General features: G+C 40.6%; 1 protein-coding gene across 1 annotated transcript in view; it reads right to left on the bottom strand.

The window, feature by feature from the left end:
* The window catches only part of bicc1b (BicC family RNA binding protein 1b), a 172,942-nt gene that overhangs the window by 63,466 nt on the left and 88,614 nt on the right, over positions 1-20,862 (bottom strand). Inside the window, exons 4-5 of the mRNA XM_060939572.1 lie at positions 13,695-13,774; positions 89-247 (exon numbers count right to left, since the gene is read on the bottom strand). Coding sequence (XP_060795555.1) covers positions 89-247; positions 13,695-13,774 — 239 coding nt within the window. The remainder of the gene's footprint in view (positions 1-88; positions 248-13,694; positions 13,775-20,862) is intronic.

Here is a 20,862-nt window from a genome sequence, read left to right as displayed (position 1 = left end):
ACATGTTTCAAACACAGAAATAATCTTATCATTTTAAGGTAGTGAAAATATGTGCATGTGTTTCTCTACGAGTGGGAGAAGCTCTGACCTGGTTGCTCTTCTCTGCCTGGTTGTTGCGGTTGGAGTCAGGGAAATGGATGTGGCAGCCTGTATCCTCCATCACCTTCTTGATGTTGTTGCCTCCTTTGCCAATGACGTGTGAGTGCTCAGTGTGTGAAACATCCATTTTCAGAGTCACACGATTGCTCTGCATCAATAAGCAAATAAATGCGTCATCATTGCATTGCTACAGCACGGACCATACGTTCGCTAAAGCAAATGTTATGAAAGCCCTGATGACTAAAAGCAGCACCAAATCTGTCAGCAGAGTCCTGATATATGTAGATCTATGAGCTCCAGCAGTGAGTCATAGTTTCCCATTATGTTTCAGGCTTGCCTTTTCTGTTCTGGTCTGGTCCAAATCAATTAAACAAATGTTTTAGGAAACACCTGACATTCTGCAGTATAGGTTTAAAAATATCTTTATTTCAAGTGCTATAAATGTATTACTTCAGACAACTCTCAGATTAGCATTAGGAACCAAGGATTCAGTAGTGTAGCATTTCTACTTCAGTAAGAAGCTATGCTTTCCTTGGAAATTAACAAACGTCTTTACTCTGAATATGCTGATTTGCTCTGTTGAAGCATTACAGGTTTTTTTTTTTTGGCAAGGATTATTGATTCTTAGGAGTCATACTCCCTTCTGAAAATGTAGTGTACCGTATAAAGACTAGTGATGGGGGAAGTCATGGCCTAATGGTTAGCAAAGCAGTTTTGGGACCAAAAGGTTGCTGGTTTGAGTCCCTGCACCAGCAGGAATGGCTGAAGTGCCCTTGAGCAAGGCACCTAACCCCAGGCTGCTCTGGGTAGGTTGTACGTCGCTCTGGGTAAGAGTGTTTGTTAAATGCCATTAATGTAATGTAATGATGCCTAAAATATAATGTATAATCAATAGTTCAACAAAGAAACTTTTAAAGCTGAGGAAATCAGAAGTTTTCATCCATCCATTATCTATGCTGCTCATCCATCAGGGTCACAAGAGAAGCTGGAGTTAAAGGACATGGGACATGAAACATAAATGCATGCTATATCAGTTTCTTTCCATTAAAAATATGAAATAATTGCATCAACAAATACAAAATTATCTATTAAATTCAGCAAAATCGTTATATTCGTGATGATTATATGGCATTTCTGCTCGAGCTCCGATATGCATATTTTACAACCGGAAGAGCCGCTGTCAGGTGATCATACGTCACAAAAACTTTCGGGCACAGCACAAGCGGGTAGATGAATATGAAGTGTGAATCGTGATGATGACGAATGCGACAAAATAGTTTTTGTGTCTTGGATGACAAGAAAATTGTTTCGTTTTTAGAGTGTTTAACGTACATTGAACATCATCGTGTATTGCGACCTCCCAGTTAGTCAGACGCGCTGTTACTCCTGTTAGCAATGTAGCTAGGCTCAGTATGGCCAATGGTATTTTTTGGGGCTGTAGTTAGATGCGACCAAACTCTTCCACGTTTTTCCTGTTTACATAGGTTTATATGACCAGTGACATGAAACAAAGTTCAGTTACACAAATTGAAACGTGGCGATTTTCTATGCTATGGAAAGTCCGCACTATAATGACAGGCATACTAACACCTTCTGCGCGCTTCGACAGTGCATTGATACCTTCACTCGGAGTTGTACCATTATTTTTTAGACAGGGCGGACGGACCAGGGCATTCGCCCGCCTGGCCGTGCCCGACGAGGAGCGCTCTCGGCCGGCTTGGGAGGCAGACGGCAGCCCCTCCTGGAAGTGTGGTTTTACCATGGGCCTCATGCGGTAAGGATTAGTATTATAATTTTGGGTGTATCAATTATTGATTATCATAATTCTGACTTGTTTCGCCATTTTGAATGTTTTCATCTCGGACTCTGGAAGCATTGTATCTCAGTCAATCTCGAAAAATATCAGCAAAAAAAAAAAAACTAGCTTGCAATGGACTTTAGCTAGATCTATGATAAACTTTCAATGTATGATACAAAAATAATACTTCTTTCAACAGATCATTAGCCTTTGAGCAGAATTGTTTTTAACTTACCAGGAAGTGTTATCGAGCCGACCGCTTTCAGTTTCATGGGGATTGAATGAACTCTCACTCTCAGAATCATCTGACCCGTCAGAGTAAAGACAAGATCCATGTTCATGTGAATTTCCAGCTATCGGTTCGAATTGATAGGGTCTAACTTCACATCTCTGTGAAACATCGGGAATGTCACTGTCGATGGTGTCCATTTCGGTAACCTGTTTACATTAGATTCCCAAGCGCTGGCTCCTTGAAAAGTTTTTGTGACGTCATGGGTCACGTGACCGCTTAGCTAATTAACGAATCATTATTTTACGCTGATGTATAAAAAAGTTGAATAATGTGATGATTTTCACATTTTTGACGCCCTGCAGTGATTTAGATGGCATTTCTTATGTCCTTTACACATAATTATACCCAGAAAAAAATCCATGTCCCATGTCCTTTAATAGCAGTGGAGTTCAGGCAAGAGGTGGGGTACACCCTGGACAGGTCGCTTATCTATTACAGGGCTAACACAGAGACGAACAACTATTCACACTCATAGGCAATTTAGAGTAGTTGACCTAATCCGCATGTTTTTGGGGCACCCAGAGGAAACCCTCACAGACACACGGAGAACATGCAAACTCCATTCAGAAAGCCCCAGTTGTACATAAAATTTGTGAGGCAACAGTCCTAACCAAAGCACCATCGTAAGGTTTCAGTGATGTAATAATAAGAATTATGTTGGGGAAACTATTACACAGGTGGCACGGTGGTGTAGTGGTTAGCACTGTTGCCTCACAACAAGAAGGCTCTGGGTTCAAGCCCAGTGGCTGAGGGAGACCTTTCTGTGTGGAGTTTGCATGTTCTCCCTGTGTCTGTGTGGGTTTCCTCCGGGTACTCCGGTTTCCCCCACAGTCCAAAGACGTGCAGGTTAGGCTAATTGATGGCTCTAAATTGTCCATTGATCAAGCTTGGAGAGGGATGGGCTCTGCCAAGTTTAAATGCCCTAGACACACCAATGACGGAGTGTTAAAATGTCATCAGTGATGCCCTTGCTGGCCATGGGAAGAAGAAACTATTACAAATACTTAGGCTACATCCACACGGCAACGAGATATTTTTTTTTAGCAGGTAAAAAAAATATTGCGTCCACATGGGCAACAGATCAGTAAAATATCAGGTACATATGGTAACGCAACGCTTGCTGAAAACGATGCAATACACATGCCACACCTCTACGTGCGCTGTAAGACGGTCCCATCGGAGACACCAGAACAATAGAAGAAGTAGGACGCATGCGCATAAACCCCTTCTTCTACCTGGCGTGAATGAGTGAGTGCTGCTTGTTCTAGTCCTGTGGTTGTGACGTCATCGTAAACAAATCCGTTCTACTCATCCAGATGACTTCGCAACGGCGCCGCTGCCAGATTTTTCCACTCTGGAAACCGTTCTCAAAAAATATCGTTTTGGGGCACCCAAAACGCCGGTGCCGTGTGGACGCCAGGCCGAAATGATAAAAAATTTTATCGGATTCACCTGAATCCGTTGCCGTGTGGACAGGGCCTTAGACTTGTAGACATTTGCAATTTCATTGCCCAGCTGGATTCATAACATATCTTCACCGAATTCCAAACATGCCAAACAGAAAGGTCGTAACCCTTTTGTACAAACAAACCCCACTAAACCTACAGTCTGTCATCTGTCCTTTTGTGTAATTTGTACTTTCATTAGCACAATCTGTGCTTAGATAATATAATTTTAATTTCTCTTTCAAAGGCATTTTTGGGGAAAAAAAATGGCCGATTGAGTAAATAATCGGCCTTGTTCATGGTCATAAAACCTGCGACTGGATTTCATATGACTGCTGATAATGTGTTACAGATGATTCAGGTTTGTGTCTCCCTCTGTGGAATCACCTGCCAGAATGGTCACTGATAGGTTGCATGAATCTACAGTCTGAGCTAGAAAGAAATCAGCCCCAGCCTCACTTCTTCATACTGAGGGTAGCCATGGCTTAAAGGAACAGTCCACCGTACTTCCATAATGAAATATGCTCTTATCTGAATTGAGACGAGCTGCTCTGTACCTCTCCAAGCTTTGCGCGACCTCCCAGTCAGTCAGACGCAGTCAGACGCACTGTCACTCCTGTTAGCAATGTAGTTAGGCCCAGTATGGCCAATGGTATTTTTTGGGGCTGTAGTTAGATGCGACCAAACTCTTCCGCGTTTTTCCTGTTTACATAGGTTTATATGACCAGTGACATGAAACAAGTTCAGTTACACAAATTGAAACGTAGCGATTTTCTATGCTATGGAAAGTCCGCACTATAATGACAGGCGTACTAACACCTTCTGCGCGCTTCGGCAGCGCATTGATATCTGAGCTCCGTATCAATGCGCTGTCGAAGCGCGCAGAAGGTGTTAGTATGCCTGTCATTATAGTGCGGACTTTCCATAGCATAGAAAATCGCTACGTTTCAATTTGTGTAACTGAACTTGTTTCATGTCACTGGTCATATAAACCTATGTAAACAGGAAAAACGCGGAAGAGTTTGGTCGCATCTAACTACAGCCCCAAAAAATACCATTGGCCATACTGAGCCTAGCTACATTGCTAACATGAGTGACAGCGCGTCTGACTGACTGGGAGGTCGCGCAAAGCTCGGAGAGGTACGGAGCAGCTCGTCTCAATTCAGATAAGAGCATATTTCATTATGGAAGTACGGTGGACTGTTCCTTTAAAGGTTACAGAAGCATCCTTGGGCCCAAAGGGTTGCTGGTTTAATTCCCAGGATTGGCAGAAAAATCCATGGCTGAAGTACCCTTGAGCAAGGCACCTAACCGAGCAATTCCAGCGTTATTGACGTGACACTTGAACTCAAAATGGCAACAAATGACCCAGTGCATGTTTTATTGTCTCCCAGTATTTAAACAGGTGTTGCATATTTTAAGGCTGTACCATACTGGAGAAGTGATAGAACAAGAACAATTCCCATAGTACATCTAGGGCATGCCAGAAAATGCCAATAAAAGATGCGTTATGGATGTGACAGAAAAAGTATCACTTTTCTTGGGTGACTGTACATTTTTATCAAACTCTGTGAAATCGTAAACCTAATGTCGAAATGGAGATATCCATTTGATAGAGGGGTCCAAGGTGAATATTAAAAAATCTTTGTTTAAAATATTTTGTATTTCATGCAGAGTTTCGGAAGGAAAAGTCAGCGTTATGGATGTGACGAAATTCCGTTATGGATGTGATGCGTCTGAAATAGACATGGCATATGTTTAGAAAATCAGCAATTTAACCACCATAACCCTTTGAAAAACTCTCTAAATATCAGCTAAAACTATCAAAGTTCTTAAATAATATTTAGGATGGCTATTGTTTTGCTGTTTTGTGGATTTTAGCATACATTTCTGTGGCTTGTGGCAATAATATAGAATTGTACATGATCAAAGTTGATTTTAGCTTGGGTTTTACATTATAAGAAAGAAAGACTGACAGTGACATATTAGGTTGGTTACAAATTGGTTCAGCTTGTTCACATCTGTAAAATACAGGCCTAGGTGATATCTCTGGGAGTGGTTTTGATGTATTACATGTTGCTTTATTTTTGCATGGTGAGGTTGACATTTACATGGAATTGCCCAACCCCCAACCGCTCCCCAGGCTCTGGGTATGTGTGTGTGTTTGTTGTACGTCACTCTAGAGCATCTACTACAGGGGTTCTCAACCTTTTCTGCTTTAAGGCTCACCTATTCATACTTGTAACGAGTCAAGGCCCATTAAAAAAGATCCCCAATTATTTTGGCTCATCTATTCTATTTGAAACTAAAGTGTATTAATGGAATGCAACATCACTCCCTGTTACAGATGAGAGCCCAGGAATTAAATAAATGCAATAAAAACTTTTTTTTTTCTAAATGTAGGCATTGTATTTAAAACTGTATGGCTGTACCAGAAGTCAAACCTTGCATGCAGGGCAAAGGGATTTAAAGATTTAAATTTTTTTTTTAAGATTGTGTATATTTTTGGTCTTTTGTATTTGTAATTATTTGTATCTGTACATGCACGACCCCACCAGCTCTCCTGATCAACTTATCGTGCTTAAATAAAGTCATTCATTTATTCATTATGAGTTGGAAAATGATCCATCTGTTGAGTTCCCCGACATCTCAAACTACCTGGTGCTGCCGACATCGTTCTACACGGACACCACAGATGAAAACCTTGAAGAGCATGGAGGAGTACAACTTTTTATATGTGGCTGGGTTAAAGATCTGTGGATGAGGACACTACAAGATAAATCCTATATCGTTTTTGCCCAAATAAGGAGGAATTTCTGGGCTTTTTGTCCACGTCTTTGAAATGGTTGCTAGGATGCTACAAGTTTCAGTATCGGGTGTAAATAAACCACAGCCGCTTGATTCTCAATCCTCCCTGCTCTTCTCCTCCAGCAGGCATCACAGATCCATATAATTTACCCACAAACATATTTATTTATTCTGCGCATGTGCTCTGCGTGTGTGTGTGTGTGTGTGTGTGCGCGTGCGTGTGCATGCGCGCACTCTCTCTCTCTCTCTCTCTCTCTCTCTCTCTTTCTCTCTGTGTATCTGTGTATGTGTGCATATGTGTGTGTTAAATGCAGAGGAGGAATATGACAAAAATAAAGCCTTGTTCTTAAATTTACCCACAAATGTATTTATTCCACTTGAAAAGTGTTCGGCAAACCAGCTACCAGATTTGGGACATTACGACATCCTGAACTATTTAGTATTTGGCGGCAAACTTGGGAAAAAATTCATGGCCCACTAGACAGCGCTTCGCGGCCCACTTTTGGGCCACGGCCTAGTGGTTGAGAAACACTGATCTACTAAATATCTGTAAAGTAATGTAATATCATTTTGTGTATTTTTCTTACAACCACTGGTGGTGCTGTTGCATTTGGCTCCACAAAAGTTCAAAATAATCCACATTAGTGTAGCTGCACTAGTGTAGTTATTTAGATATATTGTACTATACTACATGATCCAGGCAAAATTGTGTTGCTAGTCTGGTTTTATTCCTGTCTTTCGATTGGAATTTTTCTAAGCTCTGGCATGGGACAACTATTTTTTTGTTATTATTTAGGACAAATAAAGACAAATGAGTGTTTTCGGAGACTGATGACTTGTGTAACCAGCTGCCATTGTTACATCTAATACAGAATGTAATTGTTATCCATGAGGTGTTTGGTTGGGCATTTTTTTTCCCCTGAAGATTTGGTTAGATGCCAGTCAGATAAGAAGGCTATATAGTCCAAATTGTAGCACCTGAAAGCTGTTCCTAGACTGTAATCAATACATAAGAGAGGGGGCATAGATATAACATGATACAACACAGTTTAGCTCTCCTGCTCTTCCTCAGCACAAAGGTTGCCCTCCTGTAGCGATGGAATGCTCTGCAGATGCTCTCATCACAGAGGAGCTCAAGCCTCCCTCTGCGAGTTATTATCTAACCAATGAATGACGTCTGTCTCCGTTCCGTTGGCCAGTGGAATCTGAGCGTGACTGAGTGCAGGGTCATTGGCTAAGAGAGACCTCTGAACTATGTGTAGACCAGCAGGGGTCTTGGAACAACAAAGTCACAGCCCATGTGTTAAAGTTTCTGCAGTGTAGAGGACATGTTTCTAATCTACAACTGGACATCAGATTATTATGATAAAATCTAATATTGAGATAATACACACAGTGTGTGTAACATGTATGTGTATGACTAGTGATAGGGATTCTTTCCATGTTGTCAAACACTAAAATAACATTGTGAGTTCGTCAGTAGTGAAAACAAGCAGTTTACTTTGATGTGGATGTTTTGTACAGTAGGATTACATCATATAGCTGTTTTGCGGTTGCCATTTGTGTTCTCAATCAATACTGGACCAATTTTGGTCATTTTTGTCTCTAGTAGTAAATATTTGGATCCAAAGAGATGGGAAAACAGAGCCCAGGTTAAAAAAAATCCCAGAACTTCCATCCATAACCACGTATCTTGTGCAAGGTCACAGGCAAATTGGAGCCTATCCCAGCTGACTATAGGCGAGAGGCGGGGTACACCCTGGACAAGTCACCAGATCATCACAGGGCTGACACATAGAGACAAACAACCATTCACACCTACGGTCAATTTAGAGCCACCAATTAGCCTAACCTGCATGTCATTGGGGGAAACCAGAGCACCCAGAGGAATGACATGCAAACTCCACAGAAAGGTCCCCATCTGGGCTTGAACCCACAACCTTTTTGCTGTGAGGCGACAGCGCTAACCACTATACCACCATGCTGCCCTTCCAGAACTTTCATTTAATTATTCAATAAAAGTTTCCGAGCCAATGATTACACCCGACCTTCCAAACTTCAATGATTATACTGTACATTTTCAGTGTTATTACCTCCACCAACGTTATTGGAGGAGGTCATGTTTTCACCCCCCCGTTTGTCTCTTCCCAACATAACTCAAAAAGTAGTGAACAGATTTTGATGAAATTTGAAGGACAGGTGAGCCATGGGCCAAGGAACAATTGATTTTAATGCACATCTGGATATGTATGTGGATCCAGGATTTTTTTTTTGTCTGTTCCCAATGTAACTCAAAAAGTAGTGAATGGATTTTGATGAAATTTGGAGGACAGGTGAGCCATGGGCCAAGGAACAATTGATTTTAATGCACATCTGGATATGTATGTGGATCCAGGATTTTTTTTTTTGTCTGTTCCCAACGTAACTCAAAAAGTAGTGAACGGATTTGGATGAAATTTGGTGGACAGCTTTAGTATTATCCGAGGTTCAAGTGATTTGATTTTGATGTTGATGATATGTGGCTTGGTGGAGGTATGAACTCTATTGTGTGCCCTTCTAGTATACGTAACAATACATTTTTTGTCCTTTTATTATTAGTCTTAGATTATGTGGAATGCCTGCCTTACCAGTCCCTGTGAATGAGCTGTTATGGTGACGGTAACATATTCAAACGAGCTCATCAGTATAATCCCATTACTAAAGTTACAACATAAATATTCAAATCAGTGCTGCTGTGGTATATATATTTTTTAATCAGTACACACTGTTAAAAGACAATCTTTGTCTGTGATGTCAGCACATGTGAAATGAAACACCTTTCTCCATTCCTGCTTATTGCATCTTTAATAAATTAGCGGTTTCTTATTGATTTGCAACAACTTACCAAAGACTAATAATGTTTCTTTTATTTATTATACTGTATATATTTGCTCTTTGAAGGTGACTGGACACTTTGCTTGAACTTTTTGGACTGACTCCTCCAAAAGCAGCTTGACTGGGTTAGGGTCATGTGACTGGATAGGTCATTCAGAGCTGCACAGAAAGCTCTTCCTGCTTCTCCAAATATTTATTGCAAAATGTTCTTGGTAGGGGCGGCATGGTGGTGTAGTGGTTAGCGCTGTCGCCTCACAGTAAGAAGGTCTGGGTTCGAGCCCCGTGGCCGGCGAGGGCCTTTCTGTGCGGAGTTTGCATGTTCTCCCCGTGTCCGCGTGGGTTTCCTCCGGGTGCTCCGGTTTCCCCCACAGTCCAAAGACATGCAGGTTAGGTTAACTGGTGACTCTAAATTGACCGTAGGTGTGAATGTGAGTGTGAATGGTTGTCTGTGTCTATGTGTCAGCCCTGTGATGACCTGGCGACTTGTCCAGGGTGTACCCTGCCTTTCGCCCGTAGTCAGCTGGGATAGGCTCCAGCTTGCCTACAACCCCGTAGAACAAGACAAAGCGGCTAGAGATAATGAGATGTTATGAAAATGTTCTTGGTCATTTAAATGTGGGTCATTAAAGCCCCACAGTTATGGAACAGCCTTCCAAGTCGTGTTCGGGAATCGGACACAGTCTCAGTGTTTAAGTCTTGGCTGAAAACATATCTATTTAGTCAAGCCTTTTGTTAATGGTGTTTATGAGGTAAAGGTGTAGATCTGGAGGGTCCTCAGACATAGTGTTTTGGTAAACTGGGATGTATGGATGCTGTCAGTCCCCACTCGCTTGCTCACTCGAGTTTGTTGATGGTGTAGTGGCTGGCTGCTTTATGTCCCGGGGCTCCCTCATGCCTGTGTTACCTTCTGGCTCTGCCCTTTTAGTTATGCTGTCATAGTTAGTTGCCGGAGTCCCTGCTTGTACTCAGTGCAATATGTATACTGTTCCTACTTATTCAGGTGACATTGGGCATACCTAACAACCTGTGTTTTCTCCCCCCCAAATCTGTCCCTCTGAGTTACATGTCAGTCCTGGGATCGAGATGCTGGCCTCTTCTGCTCCTCGGACCTGCCTGATCCATCCTGGTGCCCTGTGTCTGGTTGGAGTCTCATCGCATCGCTCCTGTGGAGGGCGGCCTCATGTGGACAGTTGGGGGTCGCGCCTGGAGGACGCTCTGGACTCTTGCAGTGGTGCTTTTGTGGCTGAGGACTGCAGTTGACTTGCTGACTTTAGGACTGCAGTTGACTTACTGACTCTGGGACTATGGTTGTCGTGAACGGTTTTGCGCTCGGGTTTCTGTCGGTGGGGGGTTTATAGCATCAACGAAGTTGACTTTATGTTAGGACTGTTAATGTTATAGTCATGTTGTTTGTTTGTTTGTTGCCTGGATGGGGATGGGTTCCCTTTTGAGTCTGGTTCCTCTCGAGGTTTCTTCCTCGTGTCGTCTGAGGGAGTTTTTCCTTGCCACCGTCGCCACAGGCGTGCTCATTGGGGATAGATTAGGGATACAATTCGCTCATATTTTAAGTTGTTCAAATTCTGTAAAGCTGCTTTGAGACAATGTTCATTGTTAAAAGCGCTATACAAATAAACTTGACTTGATTTAATATCGAATAACGTTTAAAAACAGAAGTGTGTGTACATGGAAATTCAGAGCCGATTAGGCTCAAGATTCTGAAGCTTGCAGCCAGATAAGTGTCTCTTGCAAAGCTTTGAGATTTGTTTTTAAGTCATTTACTATCAAATATTACTTGGAAAAAAAAATGAACTGAGTAATTTATTAGGCAATATAGCACATGTCGATACATATAGAGTGTATGTACTAAATGCAATGCACTGTAAGTCATACACTGAGTACCACGTGTTCTATTGACATGAACTGATTATGTTTTTAGAAACACAGCAATAAATAGATAGATAGATAGATAGATAGATAGATAGATAGATAGATAGATAGATAGATAGATAGATAGATAGATAGATAGATAGATATAAATAAATAAATACATTTTTAAAAAGGCGGTTACTTTAATCTGTAATAGCTAACTGTGGCCCTGCGATGACCTGGCGACTTGTCCAGGGTGTACCCTACCTCTCACCCATAGTCAGCTGGGATAGGCTCCAGCTTGCCTGCAACCCTGTAGAACAGGATAAGCAGCTACAGATAATGGATGGATGGATGGATGGATGGATGGATGGATGGATGGATGGATGGATAGCTAACTGTGATTCATTGATGCCATGATGTATCATATACATTATGGACAATGCATAAGTAAAATGTTTAATTATTTAAAAATGGCATGCTGTAATATCAGAATCATACACTGATGATGGAAAAATAAAAGGAATGAATGAATAATATGGTAGGTCAGTCATTGCAAAAATAACTAAGATAAAAATCAGTTATTTTGCTTCATATTAAAAATCATGATTAAATACCGTTGTGGTCAGAAGTTTACATACAGAGACATGAATGTCATCTTGGATATGAATGTCATGGCAATATTTGGGCTTTCAGTAATTTCTTTAAACTGTTCTTTTTCTGTAGCAGAATGATTGTACAGCATACATCTTTAATTAAAAAAAACACTAGAATTTGGTGCACAAGTTTTAATTTTCTTTGGGTTTTCTGAAATCAACACAGGGTCAAAAATTTACATATGCTCACTTAGATTATTAATTCAGAGGTGCTGAAACTTCCAAAATGTCTCTTATCTTGCCAAGGTCAAGGTCTCTTAACTTCCTGTTAGTGATCATGACTGACTACAGCTGGTAGCTTCTCTGTGCCTTCATAAAAAGGGTTTGTTTACAGCACTCATTGGATTGACCAACACACAGTAAAATGGGAAAGTCCAAGGAGCTCAGTGCAGATCTGAGAAAGAGGATCGCAGATATACACAACTCCGGAATGTCTCTTGGAGCCATTTCTAAACAACTGCAAATTCCAAGATCAGTTCAAACAATTGTATACACGTTATTTTGAGGTGTAGTCACTTTGCCAAGCCACTTTGCTTCAAGAAAACCCAAACTGTCACCCTCAGCTGAAAGGAAGTTGGTTTGGATGGTCAGGAACAACCTGGGAACCACCATGGCACAGCCCTGCCATGAACTGGAAGCTGATGGATCACTGTCTACAGTTCAGATCACCATGGACTAAGAGGCTGCTATCTAAGAAATAACCCCCTGCTCCAAAATTGAAACCTTGAAGCTTAACTAAAGTTTGAAGCTGACCACATTAACAAAGAAAAAAAGCCTTCTGGAGGAAAGCTGTATGGTCAGATGAGACAAAGATTGAGTTGTTTGGCCACAATGACCACCATGTACAGAGGAACACTGTACCAGCTGGTGGTGGTGGTAGGATCATCATGCTCTGAGGCTGTTTTGCTGCCAGTGGAACTGGGTCATTGCACAAAGTGGATGGAATAATGAAGAAGGAGGACTACCTCAGAATTATTCAGCATAAACCATCAGAAACTTGAACACGACTTGGGAGTTACAACAGGACAATGAACCCAAACACGTATCAGAGCTGGTTGTGGAGGATAAAGCAGACTAACATTAAGCTTAAAACAAGCCCTGACTTCAACCCTATTGAAAATATATGGACCGTGCTTATAAGTCGAGTCCATGCCAAGAAAAAAAAAAATTTAATTGCACTCTACCAATTCTACCATGAAGAGTTGTGAAATATCCAACCAGAATTCTGCCAGAAGCTTGTTCATGGTAAACAAAAATGTTTGGTCAAGGTAAATCTTGTGAAGAGACATTTTACCCAAATATTAGGTGTGCTGTATGTATAATTTTGACCCTCTGTTGATTTCAGAAAACCCAAAGAAAATTAAAACTTGTGCACCAAATTCTAGTATTTTTTTTCTTAAAGATGTATGCTGTACAATTATTCTGCCACAGAAAAAGAAAAGTTCAAAGAAATTACTGAAAGCCCAAATATTGTCATGACATTCATATCCAAGATGATATTCATGTCACTGCATGTCAACTTCTGACCACAACTGTATAACATTTCCACCAATAATTTTATTGCACTTTATCATTTCAAATCAGTAAAATGTCAGAAGACTTTAGTTTTTCAAATGGTTTACATTTTATCTTCAAATATCAAATTACGACTCCTTAATCCTGATTAAGTGGATACTTTAATTGATCCATATGAGCAAAATTGTTCCATAAATAAAAAAAATTAAGTTAAAAAAAAAAGTATCTACTATTATGCTGGTATGCCAAACAATATAACTTTCAATTACGATTTACTTGGAAAGCCATAAAACTTAAGTACAATTAAAACTTACTCACACAGCCCGAGTTATGTAGCTCACCTTGGTATCGAGGACAGACATGATCTTCTCCTTCGCTTCTTTCACATCGTCCCTTTTCCCACTTACTTTGATATGTGGATCTGCAAAGCAGAGGGTGAACAGGTGACAACACTGTAAGGTAACTTCCTCCCACTGGTCTTCGGTCACTTTGTTTTGCATGTAGTTATTTAATAACATGAAGAATGCACAATAACTGCATCCTTCTGTGATCCTGCTTTTCGTCCATCAGGTTACTGTATATGGACAATGTTGTGCTGCACTTTTAGCTAAAGCCAGGCTTTTATTTGTGTCGTTACTACTAGTCGTTCTTTTCCCCTGACGCAAAACAGAATCTCATTGTGTTTGCAAAGTTTCCATTACTCATTCATTATATAAACTTTTCACATTTGCACTTAAATGTAGAGTATAAAACTTTTTGGATGTGTTCTGAAGCTGGTCTTGCGAACCATTCATCAGTGCTTGGATGTTTTTGTTGTTGTTGTTTTTTAAATCAGTTAGTCTCACAAATCAGGCTTAGCTTTCACTAGATCTAAGGCCCTGTCCACACGGCAACGGATTCAGGTGAATCTGATAAAATTGTTTATCGTTTCGGCCTGGCATCCACACGGCACCGGTGTTTTGGGTGCCCCAAAACGAAATCTTTTGAGAACGGGTCCCAGAGTGGAAAAATCTGGCAAAGGCGCCGTTGCGAAGTCGTCTGGATGAGTAGAACGGATTTGTTTACGATGACGTCACAACCACATGACTGTCAGTGCTTCACGCCGGGTAGAAGTGTAACGAACTCGATGCGAGTTGTCAACAAATCCTATAACTTGGTTCATGAAACGCGCTTACAAAATATTTTCACTGTGAATATTTATTGTGTAATGATGCAAAGTGTGTGAGAGAGAGAGAGAGAGAGAGAGAGAGAGAGAGAGTGAGAGAGAATAGCCCTTAGGGCAGAGTCTTTTGTCCAAACACTGCGGAAGCAGTACCAAACCGCGCACTGCCCGTGCGCTTTCCAAAAACAAAAACAATCCCGCCAGCAAACATAGGAAAAAAAAAGGAGCAATCTCACCTCTTCAGATGTTGGTTTAAGTCCGACAATACATTCCTCAAAAAGGGCGTAGAAGAACAAAGTAATCCATCAACGTGTAGCATTCAATTTATTCCGGACCATTAAAGAATTCTGGAGGATATCAGAATGCTGGCGTACCAGCTTCCATCTACCCCCATTCATTCCTCTTTCCGCATCTTTTGTTTTACGCTACTGATTAATAATCAAAACTTTACATGGCTAATGCTACAGAAGAAGGGGTTTATGCGCATGTATCTACTTCTATTGTTCTGGTGTCTCCGATGGGACCGTCTTACAGCGCACGTAGTGGTGTGGCATGTGTATTGCATCGTTTTCAGCAAGCGTTGCATTGCCATATGGATCTGAAATTTTACTGATCCGTTGCCCATGTGGACGCGATATTTAAAAAAAAAAATCTCGTTGCTGCTGTCGTGTGGATGTAGCCTAAGACTGATCTTTAGTATTAATCTGGTACTTTTGTCAATAAACAAAACCAAGAACTGCCTTCTTTCACAGAAAGTTGGAATTTGAATGACATGCTGAAATTTTTCCACTACCCTGTGAGCAAACACGCAAAATTATATCATTTACTCATCATTAATTGCTTCAAACGAAACTTTAATATCTTTTAAAAAAAAACTTCTAATTAAAAAAAAATTATCTTCTAATTTTATTTTTTAAAAGACTCATGTCTTAAAGTAATGATGGATGTCGTTTCTCTTTACTTAGTTGTTCAGTTCTTGACAATCTGGATTACTACAGTTGTGAAATAGGGCTATTTACTGTATGTTTATTATTGACTGTTTACTGTTTGATCTCAAACTCATTAAGAAGGCAAGAAACTCGTCCAGTAATTAACTTTTGACGAGGCACACTTGTTAACTGAAAAGCATTCCAGATGACTACCTCATGAAGCTGGTTAAGATAATGCCAATAGTGTGTAAAGCATCATCAAGGTAAACGCTGGATACTTTGAAGAATCTAAATTAATATATGTTCCATGTGTTATTTCGTAGTTTTGATGTCTTCAGTATTGTTCTACAATGTAAAAAATATTCAAAATACAGAAAAACATATGAAGGAGTACGGGTGTACAAACTTTTGACTGGTACTGTATACCTTGCTCCAAGAAGCCTCTTATGATATGGTAATCAAAAGTTTGGTCCCCCCCATAGCCTGTGGCCAGAAAAGTGCACAAAAGCTCTCGCACGCTGTGTGGTCTGTCAGTGGAGCATCTCATTCCGAGATGATCTATCAGCAGATGTTTTCTTGTACTTTGAAAACACAAGTATTTCTAAAGTCACAATGGCAACCACCAAATTAAAATTAAGCGATGAGAATAAATGCAAGGCATCATTTTATGCTAAAATGACCTCCATCGTGCATACTGCGGCCACTGAATTTAAACATTCATTTCATAATGATGGCTTCCAGTGCCAAAGGCAATGAGGAAAAAAAACCCATGCTGAATTGCTGTGCGACACAGAGGCGGATTCCTCCACCACAAAATCCTGCGGAACAACAGTTTGCTGCGATTAGGTGGACCCTGAGAAGGGAGCTTGCTTGAATGCGGCTCCGGCTGCTTGTCGTGCATTGGTCAAATGACAGGCTATTAGTTAGCCACTGCTGACCTTGGTTTAACTGCATGTAATGCACCCTTTTTCTGTGGTCGAACTCAAGTGCTCACTAGAGGTTTCTCTGTTTGCGCTGTGGTGCAGGAGGAACTTGGGAGAAAAAGTTTTTAAAAAACGGGGTATTAAATGACCAGTTTCATATTGGGGGCTAATTCCCGGTGGTGTAAGTAGTAGGATTACATGAATGAAAGATCTCTCACTTTACGTTTTTAGCCATAATTCTTCGCAGTGCTCTGTCCTTGACTGGCATGATCTTGAATTGAGTATAATAGAGGACTGGAAAGTGGCTGGTGTTTTTTGCACAATTACAAAAACAAAGCTTGCCTAGATAGTATCCCCAGGCACCAGCCAGGCGATCCACTTCCTCATGCACCAACCGGCTCAAGAGTCATATCACTGTTCATCCAGATGTGCGACGTTTGGGAGGATTTCTGCATTTGTTGCGCAAATGTCATCCAATAATTACAAACAATAAATAAAGGCAGTTTTACTTAACAACTACATACTCAACATTTTTTACAAGCCCAAATATTCATGAAACTACCGTGAAAAGTATGTAATAAATAAACATAAACATATGGGGAGCGACTTTATTGACACTAACATCAACCACATGCTTTCAGTAGCTGCTGATCAGTTGGAATGTGTTTAGTAGATGTTTTTTTTTTCCATTCCTCTGGTTAAAACGTTTTTGTCCACTCTATTAGGCCTGTTTTGGATCACACCAGTGTTCACACCATTTCACTGGGATTACAAATCAGGACACTAACTCAGCCATTCTTTAAAAAAATATATATTGTTCTCTTGCTGATTTATTTCTGTATTTTGGATCAGTGTCATGTTGCATGACCCAATCTATTTGGAGTCTGAGGTCACAGACGAATTGCCTGAATTCTGCTACAGAGCTTGAAATTCATTGGTCCCACAGTGATCTAACCCTGAGCCAGTGTTGCATTTTTACACTCCCTAAATCATTCTTCACTTTTAAGACAAGGTTTTGGTGTCTGTATTCATTTCTGAAATGAAGGAGTTTGTCAAATTATTCACTTTTTCTGCACTGGAAAATCTAGCTAGACGTTAATGAACTTGAACTAACTGAACATCTCTTTACCTACCTCGCCCGGGACGGAGTCCACCAGGGGGCGAGATATTGTTTTCAGTCAGGTTTCTTTGTTTTTTTTGTTAACGGTATTACGGGAAAACAGCTGGACCGATCTTCATGAAACTTTCAGGATAGATTGGCATTGGTCTCAAATAGAACCTCCAACATTTTGTGGGTCATCCAGTCAAGGTCACCAAAAAGGACAAAATTGTTTTTGTAGTGGCTACTGCCTCATATACCGTAGAGGCGCTCGCCACTATGTCATCATGCTGTAAGAATGTAAGAGTGTAACAATCGCGCACTGCACATGCACCTACATGTGTTCCGATTAAAATGGCTGGTGAGCATATACAATTCGGTTCACTGTTCAAAATTGCTTTCAGACATGTTTATGTTTATTACAGAGGGAAAGTGCATTCCACTGAGCTCTAGCGCCAGGCCATTTCCAGGAAATAAGAGTTTGGGTCATGGTGACAGCGTGTGTATGTCAGCCTCAGTTCTGAGGTTTCAGTTTTGAAAACTGTAATTGGTAAGAGTAGAATAATATAAAGTACAGACACTTGGTATATTTTACTTCTGTGATTTTTAAATTGTTCATTTTTGGATTATGCTTCATTTTTGTGGCTACTAGCTCATACAGTAAATATATACACTATATTTACTGTATGGACATGGGATCAGAAAACTATTTTATTTATAAGCAGGAGCCACATGTACCCATAGGGTACCTATTTTTTTCATGATAACTTCCTTCATATTCATCATAAGTGCTACTGGGAGAGGTTTGTTTTGCCTGGCAACACTTGTTTGTTTTGTTTTTAGTGTAGTTTGCACTGGTTGTGATGGAAAAATCCAGTCATGCACTATATGGCCAAAGGTTGGACCTGACCTTCACACTCATATGTGGTTCTTCCCCAAACTTTTGCCAGAAAGTTGGAAGCATGATCGTATACAATGTCAATGTATGCTGTAATATTACAATTTCCCTTCATGGAACGAAGAGCCGTGAAACCTGTTCCAGCATGACAATGCTACTGTGCAGAAAATGCGGTCCATGAAGACATGTTTTGGTAAGGTCGGAGTAGAAGAACTCGAGTGGCCTGCACAGAGCCTGGACCTCAACCCCACTGAACACCTTTGGGATGCACTGGAACAGCAACTGAACCTCGGGTCTCCTCATCTGACCTCATCCAATGCTTTTGTGGCTGAATGGAAGTCTTTCCAGAAGAGTGGCAGCTATTCTAACAGCAAAGGAGGGACTAAATCTTGCCTTTTGTGTACATTACTTTTGACTGATATTAGAAGGAGACATTTGGATATATTATTAAGCTTAGGCCATGGGGAAGCCATAGCCGAATGGTTAGAGAAGCAGCTTGAGGACCAAAAGGTTGCTGGTTTGATTCCCTGGACCAGCAGAAATGGCTGAAGTGCCCTTGAGCAAGGCACCTAACCTCCAACTACTCCTCAGGCTGCTCTGGGTTTGTTGTACATCGCTCTGGATAAGAGTGTCTGTTAAATACCTATAATGTAATTGTGGCAGCGGGGGCGTGGTCAAGCGGCGGTCTGTGACCGGAGGGCGGAGTCAGGGAAGGTAAGTGGCAGAATCACTGCACCTGATGTCAGTTAACCTGTGTTTGTGTGTCTTCCCCAGTGACCGCACCCTATATAAGGAGGGAGAGAGCAGACAACCAGACGACTGATGTGCGTGTCTGTGTGGCTGGGAGATTGTGATAGCACTGAAAAGTGTAAAAATAAAGAGTTTTGGGAAACTCAGCTCTGGCCTGCCGTACTTCTGTGCTCCACCCACCCGCTCAAAGTTGTACAGTAATATAACCCATTTTGGGGGGAACACTGCACAAACCATCACACATATATCTGGACTGAAAACAGTCAAATTTACAAGACAAAACTATTCAGCATTTGGTGCATACTAAAAACAAAGCTAGGCTAGGTCACATGTAAAGCTACACCATCTCTAGTCTTGCAAACATCTGAGAAATACACTCTGTATGAGACACCAGTCTATCTCTGGGCATCTCACTCATTTTCAGTAACCTTTTTTTTTTAAATCCCAGGAACACTGATAGCAAGCCATTGATATACCCTGAATGAGACAGTCAATTATGTGGCACCTTGCGCACACACATTCATACATACAGTGCTCGGCGTAAATGAGTACACCCCGTTTGAAAAGTAACATTTTAAACAATATCTCAATGAACGCAAACAATTTCCAAAATGTTGAAAAGACAAAGTTTAATATAACATCTGTTTAACTTATGACGTGAAAGTAAGGTTAATAATATAAACTTAGATTACACATGTTTTCAGTTTTACTCAAATTAGGTTGGTGCAAAAATGAGTACACCCCACAACAAAAACTACTACATCTAGTACTTTGTATGGCCGCCATGATTTTTAATGACAGCGCCAAGTCTTCTAGGCATGGAATGAACAAGATGGCGACATTTTGCGACATCAATCTTTTTCCATTCTTCAACAATGACCTATTTTAGTGACTGGATGTTGGGTGGAGAGTGATGCTCAACTTGTCTCTTCAGAATTCCCCAAAGAAAATACCGTATTTTCCGGACTATACGTCGCTCCGGAGTTTAAGTCGCATCAGCCAAAAAATGCATTATGAAGACGAAAAAAACATATATACGTCGCACCGGACTATAAGTCGCACTTTTTTGAAGGGTTATTCTATCCATAGAATCTGTGATTGTATCTGATAAGCGGCGCGCGGTTACTGCGCGACTGCATTGTTTATTTAATAAATGAACAGCTGAGCAGTGATAACGCGCCCTTTGCCCTGTAAGTAGCCTAGTCTGATTATTTTAAATATCTACTACTATCTTTAATACTATCACTATCGTTATTACTAATAGCCTATATTATTATTATAACTAATATTAGTAGCCTATTACTGATGCATTAATCAGTTTGCTTTTAGAATATTTTTACCGGTAGGGCTTATTATCGCCCCATGGCTCTTTCATCTGTGTTATTAAAGCTGTAGTCATCATCGAGGAGTGTCATTCTTCATTTTTGTCGAATTTTATTTCATCAAATCAGAGGTCAAGTAGGCTATAGGTATATCATCTCCAAAGACAGGTACGGTAGTAAAAACAACCGTCTAGTGAAAAAAACAACAACAACCGCTTTTAAATCCCCTACTTAAATCCTTAAAATGAGTCATTTAACTCATGTCTTGTGTGATCTGATCTCCAATGGTGAAATAAACCGGTTGTGATGAGTACAGTCTGTTATTTTAGAAGATAAATGTAATATATAATTTAATATATAGACTAATAAAAATTAATATTTTATAATATAATATCACGACATATTACTGTCTGTAACTGTTTGTCA

The sequence above is a fragment of the Neoarius graeffei genome, chromosome 14 (assembly GCF_027579695.1).
Source record: "Neoarius graeffei isolate fNeoGra1 chromosome 14, fNeoGra1.pri, whole genome shotgun sequence".
NCBI classification, from domain to species: Eukaryota; Metazoa; Chordata; class Actinopteri; order Siluriformes; family Ariidae; genus Neoarius; species Neoarius graeffei.
Note: the sequence above shows the minus strand (reverse complement) of the source record. Positions and strands in the feature narration are given on the sequence as shown.